At 45.5% G+C, this 22,450-nt stretch overlaps 1 protein-coding gene across 1 annotated transcript; it reads right to left on the reverse strand.

Moving 5' to 3' along the window:
• Nucleotides 1-285: 285 nt before the first annotated feature.
• Nucleotides 286-20,917, reverse strand: IRF6 (interferon regulatory factor 6). The gene is made up of 9 exons (XM_012459240.2): nucleotides 20,746-20,917; nucleotides 16,881-16,952; nucleotides 16,154-16,336; nucleotides 11,605-11,809; nucleotides 10,342-10,470; nucleotides 7,416-7,559; nucleotides 5,355-5,747; nucleotides 4,561-4,679; nucleotides 286-3,200 (listed from the first exon to the last, which is right to left on the reverse strand). The coding sequence occupies exons 3-9, from the start codon at nucleotides 16,325-16,327 to the stop codon at nucleotides 2,976-2,978; spliced, it is 1,389 nt and encodes a 462-aa protein (XP_012314663.1). The 5' UTR covers nucleotides 16,328-16,336; nucleotides 16,881-16,952; nucleotides 20,746-20,917; the 3' UTR covers nucleotides 286-2,975.
• Nucleotides 20,918-22,450: the final 1,533 nt, after the last annotated feature.

Genomic DNA, 22,450 nt, shown 5'->3' on the forward strand with positions numbered 1-22,450 from the left:
CAGAATAGAGATTAAGGGAATGACGGACACCTACAATGAAGTTGTCACTCCTAGGTCTATCTTGGTGGTGTCTTCAGATGGTGAAAAGTTAACTGTACAGTAAAGATGGAGCCAGCATGGGAGGAGGACCAGCTTATAAGAGTTATCAGCCTAACTCTTATCTGGTTCTTAGCTCAGAGGGAGTGAGAAGCTGAGAGTAGAAAGTAGTCTTCTAATTTTAGAATGTTTTCCTTCCCTCATTTATTTAATTTTCCCATGGTGGTTAAAAATAAATCCCTAAAAGACTGATTTAATTCATTCATTTATTCCAGCAACAAATATTTGAGAACACACTGTGTACCAGACACTGTTCTAAGGACTGGCAGCAAAGTCCAAGACAAACAATTCCTACCTTCAGCAAGTTTGTAGTCAAGCAGGATACAGATGCTGAGCATTACAAGGAAAATGATTATTCTGAAAGAGGAAGCATAGGGTGCTATGGGAACATATAACCAGGGACCTAATTTTATGGGAAAGGGGCCAGCCCAGATCCAACACTTGCTTCTCCCAGTTTACCTCCAATAGGTTCTTTTTAACTTGAACTAATCTAGTTTGGTGGGGTATACAGCAAGGAAAAGGAAGAGCTGGTGACAAAATGTAACTGTCTTCCTAGTCTTAAGCAAGGTGAAGCCAAGAATGTAGACGCTATCAATGGAGTGAGTGGTAGCAGCCATCAAAGGAGATAGAAGACTGAGGCCCTAAAAAAAGGAAACCTAAATCTATCCAGCAGGACAGAGAAAGAGCATTGAGGGTGATCAGCTGGGATCCCTGCATGTATTCTCCTGGCATTCTGAATAGGAACCAAGACAAGGAAAAAATGGGGTATCTAGTTAAGACCTCACAAATCACTCATCCATTCCTCTGACATGTTCATAAACTTTTCATAATGGTTACAAACCAAAAGCTTGGTATTTCTTGGCACTTTCCCCATACCCTTTACCAGCTCACATTATCTGGGCTCCCACCCAGAATACAGATAGCCTATTAGCATTTCACAGAAGAACAAGAGTTGCCCTCCTAACTTACCTGCAGTGGGTTATTTTTAGCTTTGAGCTCCCACACACAGATGGGGCAGTCAAATATCAAGACCAAATCCCTCACTTCACCCACTCAACAAAATGACCCCAAAATGTAAAGTTTCTATGCCCTTAATGCTTCCTGGTCCCTAAAAACCCAACTTTTCCTCGAAGCTGGGCACCTAGCTTTAGCTACATTTCTTAATCTTTTCATAATAGCAACTTCCACTAGGTCTCTTAGAAACTCTAAAACCAAGCCTTAAGCACTTTAAAAAAATAAATAAGTCCTCATGTCACCACTGATTTTGAACTGTTAGTTTTTAAAAGAAAGCTAGCTCAACTTTTGAGTCATTTTCAAAAGTAGGAGATGGCCTGGTTTAAAGGCACCAGACTAGACATGGGCTTCCTATGTCCTGACACAGACAGATAGGCATCACTATTCAAGAGGACTGGGGCTTGAAACCACAGATTAGCATCTTATTTGTAATTTAGGTCCCAGATTGATTGACCCCAGGAGTTCAAGCCCAGCCTGGGCAACATAGCAAGACCTCATCTCTACAAAAATAAAAAAATTAGCCAAGCATCATAGTGCACGCCATTGTCCCAGCTACTCAGGAGGCTGAAGCGGGACAATTACTTGAGCCCAGGAGCTTAAAGCTGCAGTAAGTGTGATAATGCCACTGCACTCCAGCCTCGGCAACAAAGCAAGACTCTGTCTCAGAAAAGAAGAGAAAGGCAAACGAGTTAAAGACTCAGCAAAAGTTTCTACATAAGACCAGTTTGTGACAGATAGAGCTGCACTGTTCTATACCACTCTTTACCTTTACTGTTCACACCCAGATACCTCCACTAGTAAGGGAGACAAGCAGGTTTATGCTAGGTGAGCCTTTCCAGAAGAGTACTGCCCAGCCCTTCTTCATCCCAGCCTTAACACACCCAAAAACCCATTTCTTCCAACTGCAAAAAATCTACATGATACTGTTCCTTTTGTAGTTAGAGGAGTAAATCTTAGATCCCTAGCTGAGTCTAGCTGAGAGAAGAAAATAAGGAGAGCTCTTTCCTCTTAAAGCTACCACCTGAATCACATAGTGTCATCTACCCACTCCCCACTCCTGCCCCCCACCTCCACACAGACTGGTATTTGAGTGGTAATAAGGTAAATGCCTGACAACCTATTCTTCCACAGAATCCCTAGGCTTTCTGTGTCAGCTGCTTCCCTTTAGAACCCAAATTCGTGAGCTTTCACTTCACAGGCTGGGTGACTTTCAGACTTTGGCACCCACTTCTATTTAGATATCAAGCATGGTTTCTAAGCAACCAGCCAGCCAGCTCCTCTCCCTCTCACTTCCCCCATCAGGGAGCCAGCTTACTATACTAGCAGAACAGGTCAAACGGAGCTCAATCCTGGAGAAATCAGTGCTTGAGGAAACTTTAACAAAACCAATGAAAAATGTGGTACAAGAACAATGAAGAAGGAGTCTGTTCCAGGCAGTTTAGTCTTGTACAAGTAGAAGAAGGTCATCAAGTCGGTTTTAAAGTTGGATGCAGTTTCAGGCATCATTCCAATCTCTTCACTTCACAAGCAACAAATTCTGAAGCCCAGAGTTTAAAAGACTTGTTCAAGGTCACATTGGAAGCAAAGCTGCAGCTAGAACCGTGGTGTCCAAACTCCCAGGCCAAATCTCCGACTACTATGCTACATCATACTACCATTAGGAGATTTGAAAAAGAAAAGTAAAGTCTGAAGGGTGATTTTTCCATAAATTAAATCAGCTTTAAATCTAGGCATATTTGGAGAATCACAGACTTCTAACACTGTTAGAGAAAAGAGAGATTTAAAAGCTGGTTAAATCTAAACAATAAAAAAAATCCATATGTACAATATTATAAAAAACAGAGGGAAGAAGATGGCATTCCTGATTACTGGGGCGGCAGGGCAGGGGGCAGTTGCATGCTGGGGCTGGGCTGCATGGGCTGCCAGCTTTCCTGGGTTTGAAGGATGCGGTACAGCTGCTTCAGCTGAGCAACGATGTTATCTTTGATGTCTGGGGTTGAGATCTGCAGGCGGACACTGCCACTATCAAAGGATCGTGTGAAATCACCAGAAAACATCTCGTAGATCATCCGAGCCACTACTGGAATCACCTGTTTGGGACACAGAACATAGGTGTGACCTCAGAGGAAAAGGTATTTGTAAATAGCACGATGGACCCAAGATTGAAGGACAGGCCAAAGAGGCCCTGAGGAAGCCCCTCATCCTAGTATCTAAATATAGGATATGCCAAGGCTCACTCTGGAAGTTGGTTCAGATGAACGTAGCCCCTCATTCTAGTATCTAAATATAGGATATGCCTGCCTCTCTTTGGACCATCGTCCTGCCAAGGCTCACTCTGGAAGTTGGTTCAGATGAACGTAGCCCCTCATTCTAGTATCTAAATATAGGATATGCCTGCCTTTCTTTGGACCATCCTCCTGCCTAGGCTCACTCTGGAAGTTGGTTCAGATGAAGGTAGCCCCTCATTCTAGTATCTAAATATAGGATATGCCTTCCTTTCTTTGGACCATCCTCCTGCCAAGGCTCACTCTGGAAGTTGGTTCAGATGAAGGTAGCCCCTCATTCTAATATCTAAATATAGGATATGCCTGCCTCTCTTTGGACCATTCTCCTGCCAAGGCTCACTCTGGAAGTTGGTTCAGATGAAGGTAGAGAACCTAGATGTAGCATTACATCATATGCCTAGATAAATGACTGCTTACTTTGCAAGACTTTTAACAAAATGTCATCTATTGCTTGCCTTGCTACACAACTCCAGGGGCCAAGCCCAAGTAGCCTTGCTGCCACTTCCTAGAACAAATTTATATTCCTAAAAGCAACTCAAAAGGTTTTTCTAAGAAAAGCTGGAAAGGGCCAGGCATGGTGGCTCACACCCATAATCACTGCATTTTGGGAGGCTGAGGCGGGAGGATAACTTAAGCCCAGAAGTTCAAGACCGGCATGGGCAACATAGTGAGATCCCGTCTTTGCTAAAAATAAAATTAGGCCAGGCATGGTGGGCTGTGCCTGCAGTCCCAGCTACTTGGGAGGCTGAGGTGGGAGGATTGCTCGAGCCTGGGAGGTTGAGGCTCCAGTGGGCTGACATGGCACTACTGCACGCTAGCCTGGGCAACAGAGCAAAACCATGTCTCAAAAAAAAAAGAGTGCAATTTACATTGTGTGTGTGTATAAATAAAGAAAAGCTAGAAAGGGTCATATCCTGTGAGGTTTTAGCAAGACTCTAAGGTCAGTAAAAGAATGAAAGATAAGATCTCCATGAAATCAGTCACCCACTTTAAGGACTTGGCCTTTTCCAGCATGGCCCTATTGCACAAACCTGAGTCTGTTACCCCACCTGATGAGATTAAAACCTACATGAGCTCATGGATGCTTGATGAAGGCTCAATCCAGACCTGGGGGCTAAAGCACTGGCAAGAAGGAAGAGTTGTTGACACAGCCTTATCTTCTCACCTGAACCAAGATGAGTTTCCTTTCCAAGGGTTTCCCATCTGGCCATTCTTCTCCAAAGCATAAGTAGATCTCAAATGGTGGCTGCTTCTCTATCTGTCCTTTCTGGTGGGCAATGAGATCTGCAGGAAGTGGAAGAGCAAGTTTGGTATGCTGGGTCATTCCACATCCACTCAACAAGTATCATCTGTTACGCTGTCCATTACAATAGCCACTAGCCACATATGCTCACCAATTTTAAATTAATTAAACGGTTCCTGGGTCACATTAGTCATATTTACGTGCTCAATAGCCACACGTGGCTTGTGACAACCATACTGAATAGCACAAACATACTGAACAGTACAGATTTCAGAGGGTTCTCTTGGACACCATTGATCACGACTTGCGGTTCAAACCACATTGTAAAAAAGCCACATCTCAGTGCTTTCCCTAAAACTGCCTGCTTGAATTCACCACTCAGATATTTCCCAAAAAAAATGTGCTATTCTGAATATATGACCAATAGGGTTACCTTCCAAAGTTACAGATAAGCTGGTAACATTTGTCTCCCTCTTCAGCCACTGAAGGAGCCACAACCAACTTAAAAATAGCTTCCAAGTACATAGCCTTGGAGAGAAACTCCCTTCTTTGTTGCCTCAGTCACCTCCATTTTTTAGAACCAAAGTTCTGTTCTCCCTTGACCTCCTCCAGAAGAAAGTTTTTAAGTCTTTACCTTGCCAGGAAAGCAGGGAGGCGAAAGGGAAGGATGGTGGAAAATGTACTTCCTACCATCAACCTTCTGAAAAATGACTTACCACTGAGGAATGTTTCCAGACAAAACAGCTTGACCTTCTTTTGTCTCTCAATCAGGTTGGGAGCAACAAGTGACGGGGCACATGGCCCAGACCAGTACACCTTGCACTGGCACAGCCTGATGGCATAAATGGCGTGACCGCTGACCTCCAGGATCAGTCCTCTGTCCATGACGTCCAGCAGCTTGCTAGTGAACAGCTTCTGCTTCTCATTGGTAATATGCTCAGGACCTGGGAATTTGACCTGCTCCAGGCTGATGGGACCAAAGAGCTCCTCCTGGTCAGGCATGGGACCCAGATCCCCATAGAAGAGTCGGCAGCCCTGGGGGTTGCTCACGGTCATAGTCTGCCCGTACTCCTTCCCACGGTACTGAAACTTGATGTCCAGGTCAGTCACTGCAAGGTTAGAGATGACAGTGAGAGTCCTGCTTCACTGCTCTGCCTGTTCATCCCTGTGACTCATGCAAGTCCATTAAGATCAAGCCACCTTTCAACCAGCATTCAGGAAGGCCACTGCCATAGTTATCCTTCCTGCAATAAAGGGAGACATCAACATATCCCTGGAATATTCACTCAAAAGGCTTCCTGAAAGCAAACAGTTCAAGGTCCATCTTAACTATTTCTGTTCAATCGCCACACCCTAAGGGCTACAATTTCATCAAGTAAAGTGGTCCTGGTATCCCCGTGCTATACTGACTGAGTCTTTATACCAGTGGGCATTGGAAGGAGCTAAAAACTAAGGTATCTGGTTTCTGTCTCATTTTTTTGCTTATTTTTTAAAAAAGCCTGAGGAACATGAAGCAATACCAAACAATTTTTCTGAAAATGACATGTGAGCACACACACTGGGGATCTGTTCTAATAATATACCATAAAAGGACACAGTTCACAGCACAGTTAATTTTTACTCAGCAAATCTCCACTGAACCCAATACCCCTTATCAAAGCTACTTAGCCTCTTGAACAAAATTGTATTAATAGCACTCACACACCGACCATGTGTAGTGTGAAAGGGAGACCCAGGCATAAATTTGCACCAAATTCAAAAAGAGGTTTTTTCTGTAGGTCCTAAAGCCTCTCAAAATCCAAGAGCCTCCTCTACCAAATCTGTGGCCATTAACCTCCCTGTTCCTCAACTGACCTTGTCACTGAATCCCCCTGCTTGAGTGATAAACCTGGGCCTCCTACCCACCTAAGACCTGAATAACCTGGAGCTGGAGCTGTAACCAATCAGAGCATCCCCATGGGCAAGTAAGTATCAGCCAATGTTTCTTTTTCTTTCTTTATTTTTTTTGAGACCAGGTCTCATTCTGTTGCCCAGACTGGAGTGCAATGGCATGATCATGGCTCACTTCAGCCTCGACCTTCTGGGTTCAAGTGATCCTCCCACCTCAGCCTCCCAAGCAACTGGGACCACAGGCATGCACTGCCATGCCCACCTAGTTTTTTTTTTAATTTTTTTTGTAGAGAGTCTCACTATGTTGCCCCAGCTGGTTTCAAACTCCTGGCCTCAAGCACTCCCCCCACCTCAGCCTCCTAAAGGGCTGAGATTACAGATGTGAGCCACCACACCCAGGTGGGCCAACGTTTCTTTACTTCTTCCCTGGTGACTCATGGGCTTGCCAGAAAGCACCTCTAGGAGAGGTAGTTTTTTAATACATGGCAAAGAAAAGAAGTCAGAAAGCAGAACAGGAGTCTGCAGCAGGAGCAGAAGACCCAGCAAGAAAGATAAAGTCGGCCAGGCACAGTGGCTCATGCCTGTAATCCCAGCACTTTGGGAGGCCGAGGCTGGTGGATCATGAGGTCAAGAGATCGAGACCATCCTGGTCAACATGGTGAAACCCCGTCTCTACTAAAAATACAAAAAATTAGCTGGTCATGGTGGTGCGTGCCTGTAATCCCAGCTACTCAGGAAGCTGAGGCAGGAGAATTGCCTGAACCCAGGAGGCGGAGGTTGCAGTGAGCTGAGATCGCGCCATTGCAATCCAGCCTGGGTAACAAGAGCGAAAACTCCATCTCAAAAAAAAAAAAAAAAAAAAAAGGGAAAGATAAAGTCGCACTTACTTGGGAGAGAGCTGATCCACAGTTCTGGAGAGCTATAGAAGGGCTGGATAGGTGCCTGGGGTACTTCCATCTCCAGGGGTTCAGTTTTGGGCCACACTGCTTCAGGGCTGCAGTTGCCCACACTGGCTGGCGCCATGGGAGAACCTAGAACAAAAGCATATGGTGAGCAGACAGGGTACCACACATGCACATCACTTCCTGATGCTCTGAGAACTCACAACGTCAGCAGGCAACAACTAAACACTGAACCCTGATCCAGTGTGATCTGCCAGCCCATCGGTGATTCCCATAACTTACACAGTAAGAAATAAGATTCCCCTGCAGGTTCCCGTGCTCCTGCTCCCTCATCAAACTATTTCTCCCATAAATTCATAGTTTTAAAAACCTTTGTTTGCTGAAGATTAACATAGACAAGTGAGTTTTCCCTGGAGGTTAAATTACAAGGAGTAAGAGATTCCATATTGTGAAATTTGGCCCCAGAAACTAAATAGAAGCTGGTTGTCTTCCATCAAATGAACTCAACCGAATTAGCTGATTAGCTTCAAGGAAGTGTTAATGAATAGAAATCCCTTTAAAAACAAACAAATACTTTTACATGCATAAAATGTCTAGAAGGATACTCAAGAACCTAGAAGGATCTGACTCCTTCAGGAAAAGAAATGAAAGGCTCAGGGACAGGACAGAAGAAAACCTTCCCATTCATTTACCTTTTTGTACCATTATGAATTTAAACCCTGTAAAAGTATTATTGATTCAAAAGGATCCAATATCCCTGCTACTGTCAAAGTTGACCTGCTCCAAAGCCTACAGATTTCTCCTCCTAGCCTCACCTCTTAGGCATCTATTCTTCAACAATTCTTCATCCTCTGCCCCAACAGCTCTGAAATCATAAAAGTTAATGTTTCTTTTGACCCTTTGTGGATAAGCCTGTTTAAATTTATGTTACCATGTTACTTTTTTGTTTTTAGTATCTATTCTACAACTTTCCAAAAGAGGATTAAAGGCAGATTAAGACATAAGGGCAGACAAATATTAGCTTTAATAAAATATAAACAGAAATAGGAAATCAGGCTCCTGGGAATAAATTGCATCCTTTTAGGGGGTGAGAATAACAGAATGAGTCAGCCAAACATTTGGGAAAGGATCCCACATTTCTAGATGTTCAATTTCACTAAGTGGGAATGTCACATGTGGCAAAAAAAATTTTTTTTTGCCTTTTATTTTAGTTTCAGGGATATATGTGCTGTTTTGTTATATAGGTGAATTACATGTGCTAGGGTTTGGTATACAGATTATTTAGTCACCTAGTTAATAAGCATAGTACCCAGTTTTTATCCTCACCCTCCTCCCACCTTCTGTCCTCAAGGAGGCCCCAGTGTCTATTGTTCCCTTCTTTGTGTCCATGTGTACTCAGTGTTTATCTCCCACTTATGAGTGATAACATATAGTATTTGGTTTTCTGTTCCTGTGTTAGTTCACTTAGGATAATGCCCTCCAGCTACATCCATGTTGCTGCAAAAGACATATCACTCTTTTTTATAGCTGCATAGTATTCCATGGTATATATGTACCACATTTTCTTTATCCAATCCACCATTGATGGACATTTAAATTGATTCCATGTCTTTGCTATTGTGAATAAGTGCTGCAATGAACATATGTGTACATGTGTCTTTATGATAGAACAATTTATATTCTTTTGGATATATACCCAATAATAGGATTGCAGAGTCGAATGGTAATCCTGTTTCAAGTTCTTTGAGAAATCACCAAACTGCTTTCCGCAGTGGCTGGACTAATTTAAATTCCCACCAGCAGGATATAAGTGTTCCCTTTTCTCCATAACCTCATCAGCATCTGTTATTTTTTGACTTTTCGAAAACATTCATTCTGACTGGTGTGAGATGGTAGTTCATTGTGGTTTTGATTTGCATTTCTCTAACGATCAGTGATGTTGAACATGTGCCAATATTGACCTGGAAGATCTCTATGAAACTTCTCTTTACCTGCACTTGGTTGCAAAGATATAAATGGAAGGAGAGGTGAAGGAGGGCCAGTGGACAGACAAGTGTCATTTCCTGATTCTCAAAGGTAGGGGCATCACCTAGTGTAAGGTACTCTAAAATTCCAAAGAAATCATCTTGATATCCTAAGTTTTATAGGTGGCACAAGTTGTCTCATTTTGACCCATTGCAGCCAGATGGTACTAAAAAGACAATGAATAACTAGTCAGCTGGATGCAAGTCATTTGAGTAGGAGCATTTCAGTGGACAGATGAAGTAAAGATGCTGCCGAAGAGCAATGCAACTTGTGTTCAAGTGTCCTCGGAAAATGCAGTCGGAGATTCAGCACCTGCTCTGTTACACAGTGGATTCTCAAGCTCCCAACTCAATGTTCCTGGGAAGCTGGATTCAAAAGCCCATAAAAGAAAAGTCTCTTGCAGATAAGTCCTATCAGAGGTTAGTATTAGCAGCTATCGACATCACAAGTTTCCTATGATACAGCCTAAGCAGAGTAGTCCTTGTTAAAGAAGTGTCACAGAATTTATACCAAGGGAAATACTGCAAGAGTTTGCCCGTAACTCATAAAAATCACACTGTACTTGGCCTGAAGGAAATTGGCAAAATGTGTAACTGACGATATATTTGTATGTGGGATTAAGAATGAATTCAAGTTTTCTATTTCTTGGAATTAGCACATAAGCTTCAGAAGATGTTCTATTACCTGAAATCCACCCACTCTACCGGGATAACTAAGCCAGCAGGCAGTTCCTCATCTCTGACTCCCGCTTGCTAATAGACCAGCAGCCTGGCTGCAGGGACCCATCCTGCTTTCAGGTCAGTGGCGGCCAATGTATTGACAGTTCCAAGGTCAAAACTCCTTACATCCTCCCTATGTCTCTGTACCACATGTCACCCCTGCTCACCATTGATGTTCAGGAAGGGGAACGTGTCCTGGATGGGAACATGGTGCTGCGACTGATCCAGCTCGTCTTCCTCATCTTCTTCATCGACATCATTGTCCTTCTCATCCCAGGGAGCAGACCCTGTGGATCCTACCCAAGATACACAAGCTCACAGGTGAGCCATTCAGGTGGTACTGCCATCCATCCCTCCCTGAAGCTGACCCACCATTCAAACTAGGGACTGCTAGCCCAGAGGCTCCTGAGGTTCAGTACACACCCTCGATGTCCTAGCTAAAAAGAGTGACAATCAAGGGTGTATTAATCCTTGTTCTAACTCTTCCTACAGAGCCTCAGTGCAAGCTGTCTTCTCTTCTTCAGTCCAGGAGTTGACCCGACTTCCTTCTCCTAGAAATCTCCTACACATTAGCATATCTACACATTAGCTTCCTATGCACTAGCATCCCTTGATGCTAGAGGAAACCAACTTCTTATTCTTCTAAGTTTAATAGAGGAACTAATGCTTCTCTTATGGCAGGACCTCCCTGGATTCACTGGAGCACACATCTAAATTATCTAGCTGTTAGCATGTGTTAAGTATGGAGTTAATAGGAGGGATCAGGAGGTATTCTCTTAGTCAAAGTATCCTATGAATTAAATGATCACCCACCCAATATTTATAAAGAACTTATTACCCTGATTTTGTCTTTATTATATGTATCAAAACATCACTATATACCCAATGAATATGTACAATTATTATTTGTCAATTAAAAAAAAATTTTTTACAGATCATGCTAATGTTTTTACAGATGATGTTCATTGATTCTTACAATAGCTTTTGAAGTAAATAGGAAAGCTGAGATCCCATATTTTAGAGTTGGAGAAACTGAGGCCCACAAAAGGTAAAATGACTTGATTCAAGTCCCACAAGTAGTAAAGTGATAACAGCCAGGTTTAGAACTCAAACCTTCGAAGCTTTAATCTCTTCTCCTTCAAAATTACCTGGCCTCTTGAATCCCAAGAGAGGCTAATTTTACAGTAGAACTGTATACCCCTCCACTTTCTAATGCTTTAAGTAACCAGGCTAAAAAACATTCCCCTAAGTGAGCACGATTTTGCTGAGTTTGCATCTTTTGTTTTCTGGGTCCTTCCCAGAGAAAGGCTTTCTTGCTTTACCCATCTTAAACTTTGTAAATCAGGCTGTTCTCAAGCTGACTATCTCTTAAGAGTCCAGCCCCGAATCTGGCATACTGCCCACATTCTCCCCAGCACCTGGGGCCTCACCTGGGTTGATGATCGAGCCCTGGGGCTGAGGGATGTCACACACTTGATATATCTTCACTGGGTTCATGGGCACCTCCTTGGTGCCATCATACATCAGGTTGAATTCTCTGCTCTTATTGAGAGCACAGCGCAGCTGGGCCTTCCATTTAGCTGGGTCAGGGTCATCCACCCCTTCCTGGTACTTCCCTGTCTCTACGGCCCAAGCCTGAGAACAAAAAACCACAGTGAGTCCTACCATTGCCCAGAACCACTGCAAAGTGTGTGCTTACCCTTTCTCATAGACACACACACACACACACACTCTCTCTCTCTCTCTCTCTCTCTCTCTCGCATGACTGCCTCACCATCCCAACCGCAACTGACAGAGACTGCAGCATGAAACACTGCCCTTAGGAGCAGGCAAGGCAGGCGCCTAAGGGAAATAAAGCCATGTGCAAACACAATATATTGAAAGGAGGAGCCTTATCTCAAGCATTGATACCAGCACCCGTCAAGATGGCAATGCTATAATGAAGGGCTGAGGATAAAGCCTGGGGAAAATATGCACCAAAATGCAGATCATAACTCTGGATAGCAGAATTTCAGGTAACTTTTTTTTTCGCATATTCATTTTTGACATGAGTTGCTTATACAACAATAGGTAAGACAAAGAGGCATGGCAGAGGATATGAAGAGTTTGGCCTTCTGGGTTCCCTCCTTTCAGTCTTCCATCTGATATACAAATAAAGAATTATAGAAACCAAGTGGTTTTGGGAGGGAAGAAAACATTGGGAGTTCAGCTTGTCCCACTGGCCGAGGGCCTCAATTCCTAAAAAATCCACATCCCTTACCTTTCCCTATCCCCTCAAACTTCTACTCCATGAGACACATCATGCTATCAACCACACCAATGGCTGGTGGCATGGACTAAAACCACTTTGACTCCTTCTCTCTGGTTTCTAAATATGAAAACTCATAGCACTTTTCCCAGACAAGGAGAAGAAGTTTGACTCCTCAATGAGGAAAAAAAAAAATCTAAGCCACTCAAGCCATAGATCAAGGTACTCAGGAGCAAAGCAGAAAGTAGACCCCTAACCCTACAGTTAGCTCTAACAGGCCTTCTTGTTTCCACTCATGGGATAGCCACTCTCCCCCACCGCTGACAAGTTCTCTGATCTCTTTGTGCAGGAGTACAACTTGTTCTAATGGCAAAAAAGTAGGTGCCAGTAGCAGAGAAATCAAGACCGCAAGCACACACCAATATTTTCAAGCTAACAGGGTATATGACTTGTCCAAACCCAATCCCTTCCTCTGATTCTGATCATAGGCTTCTTCCTCAAGCTGAAATTGAATTTTTCTGCCCCATCTTTCAAGAGCTTTGGTCTCCAGCCACCTGCTAAAGAACCTCACAATCATGATGAAGTATCCTCAAGAGTTAATCTAAATCCTCCTCCCCCAATTCAGATCACTTCCTCTCAGATTTGGGTCCCTCCATTTGTTTTGTGGCATGGAATGAAGACGTTTGACAAAATGGTGCTGCCCCAGGTGGCGGAGCACACACTAGGGGGCCTAACTCCCGCTCCATTCTATCCAATCCCCTATAGGAGATTTCAATTTCACTGCTCGCTGGTATCTGGAAGGCCTATCTCCAGTTACCTGGCAGTACCTGGCTGCTGTTTCCCCAGGTTTTCCCTTCTGTTTGTTTGATCCTCTGTGCCCACGCTAACTCTGGCCCCACCCAGCTGATTTGGGCTATGAAGACTTTGGCAGAGATCTGCACATTTCTGTGGCTTCCTATAGCTTTGCTCCTCCATGGAGAGCAGCCAGACCAACCAGAACACGAGCCCCAGCCTTCCTGCTCACCGCTCAGCCATTCCCAGGACCCACCCACATGGCACTAAGGACCCCAGTCTGATGCAGTGAAGAGCCATATTCTTTAAGACTGGAACTTTAGATTCAAGAAAGGGAGCCTAGAAGGAACCATGTGGCAATCATTGTGACTTATAAACATTGCTTGTTCAAACCCATTCTGAGTCTTGCTAACAAGAGAGTCTGATCATTGTGCAGGTCCTTATTTCTCTTCCTAAAGTGGAAATAATCTCTGCATTTTTATAGTGCTTTACAAATCCCTTCCCATACTTTATTCCACTTGATTCTCAAAGGCGAGAATAGTTTCATCCCCATTTTACCAAAGGGGGCACTGAAGCCCAGAGAGGTTACAAAACTTGCTCAAGTCAACACATGCAGTTGATGGTAGCAGAGTTTGAGGTCAGGTCTTCCAATTCTTGATCAGAAAGAGCAGTATAATGGGGGGCAGGTGGGATGGAGACAGAAAGTCATGGGTTCAAATCCTGGCCCCACCACTTACTGGCTCTGTGATTTTGAAAAGTTATTCAGCCCCTCTGAGACTTGGCTTCTGCATTAATAACATGAAGGTAATACCTCCCTCGGAGGGTTGTCATGAGAATTAATGAACACAGACACCCATTTAATATTAGTTCCCCACCTGGATATTCTGCTAAAGGCCATCAGAGCTTGGTGTCTGTGAAAGCACCCTCCCTCTGCACTCTGCAAACAGATGCACAGACATAACTAAAACAAAACCACCTCCCCACATCCCAACTTTCCACAAGCCCCAAGCATGCAAGCCCAAAGCATCGCTCTCATGAGTAGAGCTTTCAGGAAGCAGTCTCTTCCCCAGGACCAGCCACTGTCAGACACTTTAACAGCAAACCCAGTTTCAGACCATGGCCACAAAAGGTCAACTAGGCCAGGATGGGCCCCTGCCCTTTTCAATGCCAACTCCAATAACTGGTGCTGGGTTTTGTATTGTTTTGTTTTGTTTTGTTTTTAATTGAGATGGAGTCTCACTCTGTTTCCCCGGCTGGAGTGCAGTGGCACGATCTCAGCTCACTGCAACCTCTGCCTCCCGGGTTCAAGTGATTCTCCTGCCTCAGTCTCCCGAGTAGTTGGGACTACAGGTGCCCACCACCACACCAGGCTAATTTTTGCATTTTTTTTTTTTTTAGTAGAGATGGCATTTCACCATATTGGCCAGGCTGGTCTCAAACTCCTGACCTTATGATCCACCCGCCTCAGCCTCCCAAAGTGCTGGGATTACAGGTATGAGCTACCATGCCCTGCACGGTGCTCATTTATAGGTGCTAACTTCATCACTTTTATACCGTTATTTAAAATCTAAATGAAGAGCACTCATTTACCTTCGAAGTACCTTCAGGCCAATTTTCTCTCTGCCTGTCCTCTCTAGACCTGACATAACTGAGCTGGGTGGGAAACATGCCAAGGATGCTTTCTTTTGAATCCTGCACTCACATTTTCTGTCTTTTCCAAACCCAGTCTCAGTAAGGACCCGAGGCATGAATCTTGCGGGGCCTACAGTAGAGATTGTATTTCACTCATGACTTCTAGCTTATATCCAAAGAAGAAAAGGGCAAACTAGCTTCTCAGTGTCTTGGGGACGCAGGAACTAAAGCTACTCATGAGATGGAAGTGACCAAGACAGAAGCTGGTCTGCAGCAGCGGCACAGCCTCCAGAGTTTCAATCCACACGAAAACCTTTCCCACGAGAAGCCTGTCCACTTACTTCTGTCTTAAGTCAAGCTTTGGTTTCACTTAAATTGTGTAAAATGCTATGTGGTTAAGTCTTTTCAGTTAAATAAAATGACTGTCATATCAGTGCTATTTCTTATTTTTAAAAACATATTTATAAAATTAAAACTTGTAACTAAATCACCTTTAATTTTTAAGTGGCAGTTATAGATGAGGCAAAATATTTTAACTCACAAGAAAAACTTACCAGGTGCAAGTGGCTCATGCCTGTAATCTGAATACTCTGGGGGGCTAAGCAGAGAGGATCATTTGAGCCCAGGAGTTCAAGACCAGCCTGGGCAACATGGTGAAACCTCACTCTACAGAAAAAATACAAAAGTTAGCCAGGTGTGGTGGTGTGTGCTTGTAGCTCCAGCTACGTGGGAGGTTGAGGTGGGAGGATCACTTGAGCCTAGGAGGTCAGGGCTGCAGTGCGCTATGATCATGCCAGTTGCGCTCCAGCCTGGTTGACAGAGCAAGACCCTATCTCCAAAAAAAAGAAAAAGAAAAAAACTTGCTGAGAGCCCTCTATACCAATCCCATAAGCTATACTGGGTGCCTGATAGTTCTGCCCTGGTCTGAGTATCCATTCCCAGGCCAAACACCTCTCTCCATAGCAAGAGCTCTGAGTGAGGAGGAAGAGCCAACTGCTGATCCTTGGTAGCTTTTGAAACAATCACATCACTACAATCACTAAAAATAAGAGTTTTAGCCAACCCCAGCTGGTATCCTTTGGGATGTGATTGAGTACCTTCAACAATGGGAAAGAATAAAGGGCTTCAACCATTGCAGACAGGCCCCCAAAAGAGGGATTACTATGCCTGCTGAGTTTGGGCACACCCGTCATAAGCATTCTCTCTGTTTCACCAGTTTTAGGTCTAGTATATTCCCCATACCAAAATTAAAAATAAAAATAAAATAACAAATCCAGAAAGGTCTGATGGTAGAAGAAGTCCTTTACCTTAAAAATGGTATTTTCCTCTTCTTGTTGAGGGCTATGCCGGGTGGCATGTTTCCAGGGAATCTGGAAGCGCTTAGAGTCCCTGTGGAGCCAGATGAGCCCAGGGTAGAGGCCACTATCCACCTGGGCCACCAGCCAGGGCTTCAGCCGGACTCTGCGGGGGTGGAGGGCCATGATCTGGGGCTTCAGGGGGAGAAGTGGGAAGAGCAGAAGAATTAGGCCAGCCACTGGGAACCCTTCCCAGCCACTTTTCCCATCTACTAGAGCTACAGTTTCACTAGATTACAGCAAAGAAACTAAATATGGGAATAAACTGTGCCAGGTGGGAAAGAAAAGAGGTTAAAAGGTTCTTTTCATTGATTCCAAAGCCACTTATACTTCATGCTCTAGCCAAATCAGACTTATCATGCAAGTTGATCACATTTCTTCTATTTAAATCCTGAAGCAGAAAAATAAAAAGGTGATGTCATCCTGCTGGAACACAGTCCTTCCTGAAACACCAAGGGCTTTGGAAGAGAAGGGAAATTGTTCTTTTCAATCTCATCTCAGGAGAGGGAAGAAAAAAGTTACAGAAACAGCAACAACTATATAAAAAAGAAGCTGAAGCATGTTCTCTTTTTAAACAAGACAACTAAAGGTGAATGGGAATATTTTAGAAAGAAATGACACCACCATGGGGAGAGAGAAGTAGGTGAGGGGTATATCCTGGACTTGAGTCCTCACTTACATGGAAGAGCAGGCAGTGTGTCCACAGGGATCTGAAGAGTCGACTTGGCTTTCCCTTGGCTGCTCAAAGGTTCTGTGTGGAGAAAAGGGGCGTCTCAGCTGGATATCCATACAACAATCCAGTGTCCGGGAGAAGGATTGGGAACACTGGTGACAAAGGCTCTGAGAACACTTCTCCGCAACTTAGTCTGGTAAAGCTCAGAAGTCCTAGGATAACCAAACACTAAAGTACTAAGAGTACTCAGAGCACTAAAAACAGTCATGAGACAAGCTTTGCGTGGCTAAGGCAGCCTCCTCCCTTGGGTCTGTTTATCTCCCAGTGAAGGCTGGAGTGAACCGACTGGTTGCAGGAGCCAGCCTGGGTAAAGTCTGCAATTGATTCTCATAAAAATACATGTGCCTAGCAGATAACATTCAACAGCAGCTGGCACTCACAGCAGAAAACAAAAGCCTTCCCAGATTGGGTGCTGATAAAAAAAAAAACTAGTCACTGGAGAATTGTTTGCCTGAGATGTTGTGTTTGGATTTTCTGGTGTTCTTACTTTATTTTTACTTAAGATGAGAATGAGATGCCTGGAAAAAGAACGCTCATTCAACAAATATTTGTTCATCAGCTACTGTGTGCCAAGCACAGTGTTAGTTACTAAACACTAAAGCTCAATGTTCCTTCTTGAGAAACTCCACATTGGAACTTCTCAAGCCCCACGACGGCCTGAGGAGGAGTGGAAGATACATAGGCCACCTTCATGCCCAGAACGATCCCTACCTGGATCACAGTTCTGAAACCAAACAACCTGAGTCAGGTGAAGGCTCCTACTCAGAAGAGTTTAGCTGACGGGGTGGCCCGTAACACCACTTCTCTCCCCAGATTCCCAACAAATGTGAAAAACCCAAACCCAACTCGGTGTCTGGCACTTTAAGAGCAAGGCAAGACCTGCTCTCACCTGAGCTTTCTGACCCAATTACCAACTCCTGCAACTGAAACCTTCCCCCTGGGAGCACAGTGGGTAGGTGAGGTTGGCATGAAGTGTTCAAGTGCCTCCACGTAGCTGGCCTTGAGTTACGGTGTTTTGTAGGGCAGCATGTGAAATCATCAAACCATGGGGTACATTTACACCTTATAAGGGGGAGGGGATGCATATTCTCTCAAGGGCTAGTTCTACCTTCTGCTCCCCAGTCCTATCACTACTGAAAACGGGATGGAGCAAGGGAAGGAAAAAGAGGATAGGGAAATCGGCACCAAACCAGTCAATATAGTAAGGAGCTTTTGAGAATTTCCATTGCAATACTGGTAAGTGCTGTGTCTGGGCCTATCAAACATTAAAATCCACCTCTTGACCGATAGTGTATTTGAAGAAAAGTCCGAAAGGGCTTACTGTAGTTGATCCAAAGCCTACCGTGAAAAAATTAAGGCAATCAGAGGCCAAGATCAGGAGCTCACCTGATGATGGGAAAGGTGAAGCAGCCACCCATAGAGATCAGTGATTAAGATCGAGAGCCCTGGGTTCTCAGTGTTCTCCTGAGATGGAACTACACATGAGCAGTCCTGCCTCAGCCTCATGGAAGGAGCCCAAGCCTGCCCTCCTCCAAGCCCATGCCCTGCCTCCCTCACCATAAACCCTCTCCACCTTCTGAAAGTCAGCCAAGATCTCCCCCACCTACCACCTATTAACTACAACTCTAAAAACAGGCAGAGATGGAAAAATTGAAAACCCAAATGACCGAGACGGGAATGGTTCATTACGTCACAACCACAGGCTGTAACATCAAGTAGCCATTAACAACAGGTGTCAGAATTTTTATTATATTCAAGGAAATGTTTTCAATATGAAGTTGTGGGGGCAGGGGGAATACAGCATACAACTTGACTGTGTAGCACTATCTCCGTCCTGTAACACAGCATATACTTGCATACACGTGCACATACACACGGAACTGAAAAGAGGAAATAAATACACCAATACGACAAGATATTTGTAATGATTATCTAGTGATGGAATTATGGGTGCTTTTTACATTCTCCTATATACATTATATATGATTCATAGTTTCCTACAACATGTTACAATTTATAATTTAAAAAACTACAGGTAATATTGTTAACCTTAGGACAATAAGACATTTCTTACGAAGGATGGTAACAACAATCCTTTGTATCTGTGTATGCTTTACAATTTTTGCATGAACCTTTACCTAACATGTATGATTTCACCCTCATGACCTGAACGTTGTATTCCTATGCCCATTTTACATCTGGGCTGAGGTACTTTATCTCCTAAGTCAGGTCTGTATCAAACCCTGCCACTGCACCCCGTCTTCCATGTCCCTCTCATCTTCTTCCATGCACCAAGAAAGTAAACTAAAAACATCCACAAAGATCCCAACAGCACAGAGGGCCAATAAAGTGACTGAGGTGGAGACTGCGTACATCCACTCTCTAACACCTAAATCAGAGTTCTCTTTCAAAACAATCTCACCGCCTAAATCCCAACACCTGCAGAACCACCTTAGCCTAGCTGACCTCATCTTGACATCTCTAGCTGCAAAATGTAAGGCCTGTGTCTCTAACAAGTATTTAACCAGCCAAAGGGCGATGACGCAAACCTATCTATTCCCCTCACACTGAATATAGAAGCAGGGACACCTTCAGTTCCTCGGGGCACTAACTGTCCTCTCCCATACCCCCTATTCTAGGGAGCAGATCCTCCATAAACACCCTCATTGCCGCCTCCACAGACCCTCCCCCGACTAGTTTCCAGGGGCACTGCCACACCAAGGCTGAGATTCGGCCGTCAGTGGTTTTGCTCAGGTTAAAACACACGCCATTTCTTGCAGACAAGTCTGAGCAGTCCCAGTTCTTCCCTTTCTCCTGAAGGAAGTGAAATGCCATCCTCTAAGTCCCTCAGGCTTCCCTGCTTAGGGGTAAACTCCGGGCCTCTAGCCAAAATCCCCACACCCTACCCCCTGCTGGATGGAAGTTAGGGTCTGGCAAATGGGAGTTTCAAGGTATTGAGTGCCACTGTCACATATCATGCACACGTTTCATCCTAAACCACACTCCTGGGTCAGCACCAGCTTTCACCAGTCCCACCCAAGTGCCTTCCTCTCCCTTCCCTCACTTCCACTCTTGACATCCACCAAGAGAACAGGCTGAGACCGGGTGACCCCTTTACCACAGAGCAGGCTCCCTGTAAAGAGTGGACCTCAGCCCTCCTTTCCGAGTCAGGCCTGAGAGACTTTCCCCATTCTCCACACCGCCCTCCAGCCCCTTCGGGCAAAGAGGGCCCACCCCCAGAGCAACCACACCCCAGCGCCATCCTCCCCAACACCTACCTCCGCTCCTTGGAAATCCACGGGTGTCTCCCAGGCCCAGGGCGAAGGGCCTAACTGTGCCAAACAGACTCAGGGAGGGAAAACAAACCGCGAACGCCTCCCAAGCTCCTGGCCACCCTCACCCGTTTCCCCAAACGCCCACTAGGACCAAGGGCCTGCGGACCTGGGAAGTCCCCTCTCTGGGGCACAGGGGCCAGCGGCAAGTTAAGACTGAAGGGGGCGCGGTGCTCTGGCTCTACCAAATAGCGGGGTGGGTGGGGGCCGAGAGCAGTGCCCTCCGTTTCGGCGGTGGGGGTAGGGAGACCAGACACAAGCGTGGAGTCGGGAGGGGCCTAGCGCTACAGAACCGGGGCCGCCCCAAAGCTATCTAGGAGAGGGCGACAGGCACCCAGTCCCGCTGGTCAACCCCCGCAAACACACAGATGTCCCCAAGCAAGCTCTCCCACCCCCAAAAACTCCGGGGACAGGTCCTACTCCACCCACGAGGGAGCCTCCCCTCCCTCAACCTGGTCCCCAGAAGTCGGCGTCCCCACCTTTGCTCAGTCTGTCCACCAGAAGCGGACGTCCCTCCGAACTAAGTCCGCAGCGAAGATCAACCGTCGCTACCACGCTCCTCGACGTCTCGGCCAAGGGGCGCCGGGCTCTACCCAAATAGGGACTGCGGGTTCCTTTCCCCGTCCCGCACCGGCCCTTACCTGCCCGGCCCAGGTGCGCCCAGCTCACGTCAGCGCCTCGCCCCAGGACGCCGCAGACCGCCCGGCCACGCCTCCCAGGTGCGGCCACGCCTCCCAGGTGCGGCCACGCCCTCCGGCGTCCGGGATTGGCGAGTTGCAAGAAATATGATGCTCCGCGTTCTGGGCGGCCCGGCCCGGCGGCGCCCGGCCTCTGTCCCACCCGACTCCCCCGCTTCCAACTCCGGCCGAGTCCCAGATTCAGGCCCGGCCCTCACGCCTCAGGGCTGGTGGTCCTGGGAACTGGAAGGGACTGGGAGTTCAGATCTAAGTCGAGAGGGTGCCTCCTTCCTTCACGCCCCATAATTACCCTGCAGTATACAGACAGTTAAGCACAAATAAGGGTTTCGAGATTCTGGGTTGGCCCTACTACTCGTGGGCCTGTGTAAGTGGAGCTGTCAAGAGGAAGAGAACCAGGACACTTGGTCCTGTCTGGGGGCAGCCATAAGCTTCCAGGAATAGAGTTCTACCTTTACTCTGCCTCTTATCCTTCTGACCCTGGGTAAGTTACTTAGAGTCTTGGTTTCAGTTTCCTCATCTCTTCAATGAGAACAGTAATTCCTGCCTTTTCTTTTTTGTTGTTGTTTCCTTTTTTTCTCCTTCTTCCTCTTCTTATTTTTTGAGATGGGGTCTTGCTATGTTGCACAGGCTGGTCTCCAACACCTGGGCTCAAGGGAGCCGCCTCAGCCTCACAAAGTGCTAGAATTACAGGCACTGGCATCCAGCTCAGTTCCTTTTTTTTTTTTCTAAGGCAGGGTCTGGCCTGTCACCCAGGCTAGAGTGCAGTGGCACAGTCAGAGCTCAACCTCCCGGGCTCAAGCGATTCTCCCACCTCACCCTCCCAAGTAACTGGACCTACAGGCATGGGCCACCATGCAAGTCTGATTTTTTTTTTCTTTTGTAAAGACAGGGTCTCACTATGTTGCCCAGGCTGGAGTTCCTGCTTTCTCTAATCACTATCATGTAATGATTAAAAGCATAGCCTCTCGAGCCAACTATTGGGGTTTAAACCCCAACTCCATCAGTAACTACAGACTTGGGAAAGTTCCTTATGTGTAGAAAGAGGTTAGTAATAGTACCCACCTCGGGGTATTGTGGGGATTCAATGACTACCTGTAAACCGCTTGCAACAGTATTGGCACTTATCACGTGCTTTATATGTACTTGCAATTATTATTGGTGTAAAGACTAAAAGTACTATACAGACAGCACGTCAGAGAACAGGAAGGCATTCCTTGTTATTACCTGAAATTCAAGTCCGGTATGTATCTTAACAGGTGCTTGATAAGATTTCCCTCACCCTCCTCATCTATCTAGAGGACAGGTTTGCAGGAGACTGTGTAGCAGTAAATGAGATTTTAAAAAATTCCCCACCCTCAACCACTAGCTGTCATAGGTGAAATGGGGAATGAACAGGTCACTTAGGTTTTAGTGTTTAAAGTAATGAGTGAGAAACCATGGAGGAGTGGTGCAATGAGTTGAATTGTCACCACACACACACACACAC

The sequence above is a fragment of the Aotus nancymaae genome, unplaced genomic scaffold, assembly GCF_030222135.1.
Source record: "Aotus nancymaae isolate 86718 unplaced genomic scaffold, 86718_ANA_hifiasm-v0.15.2.pri h1tg000039l, whole genome shotgun sequence".
Classification (NCBI taxonomy): domain Eukaryota; kingdom Metazoa; phylum Chordata; class Mammalia; order Primates; family Aotidae; genus Aotus; species Aotus nancymaae.

What these genes read in the sequence shown, in the direction of transcription:
- IRF6 (XM_012459240.2), bottom strand. Translation starts at nt 16,327, where the DNA reads ATGGCCCTCCACCCCCGCAGAGTCCGGCTGAAGCCCTGGCTGGTGGCC. An exon ending in GGGCTCGATCATCAACCCAG is followed by an intron (nt 10,471 to 11,604) that starts GTGAGGCCCCAG and finishes TATCTTGGGTAG; the next exon opens with GATCCACAGGGTCTGCTCCC. An exon ending in GTGGATCAGCTCTCTCCCAA is followed by an intron (nt 5,748 to 7,415) that starts GTAAGTGCGACT and finishes CTAACCTTGCAG; the next exon opens with TGACTGACCTGGACATCAAG.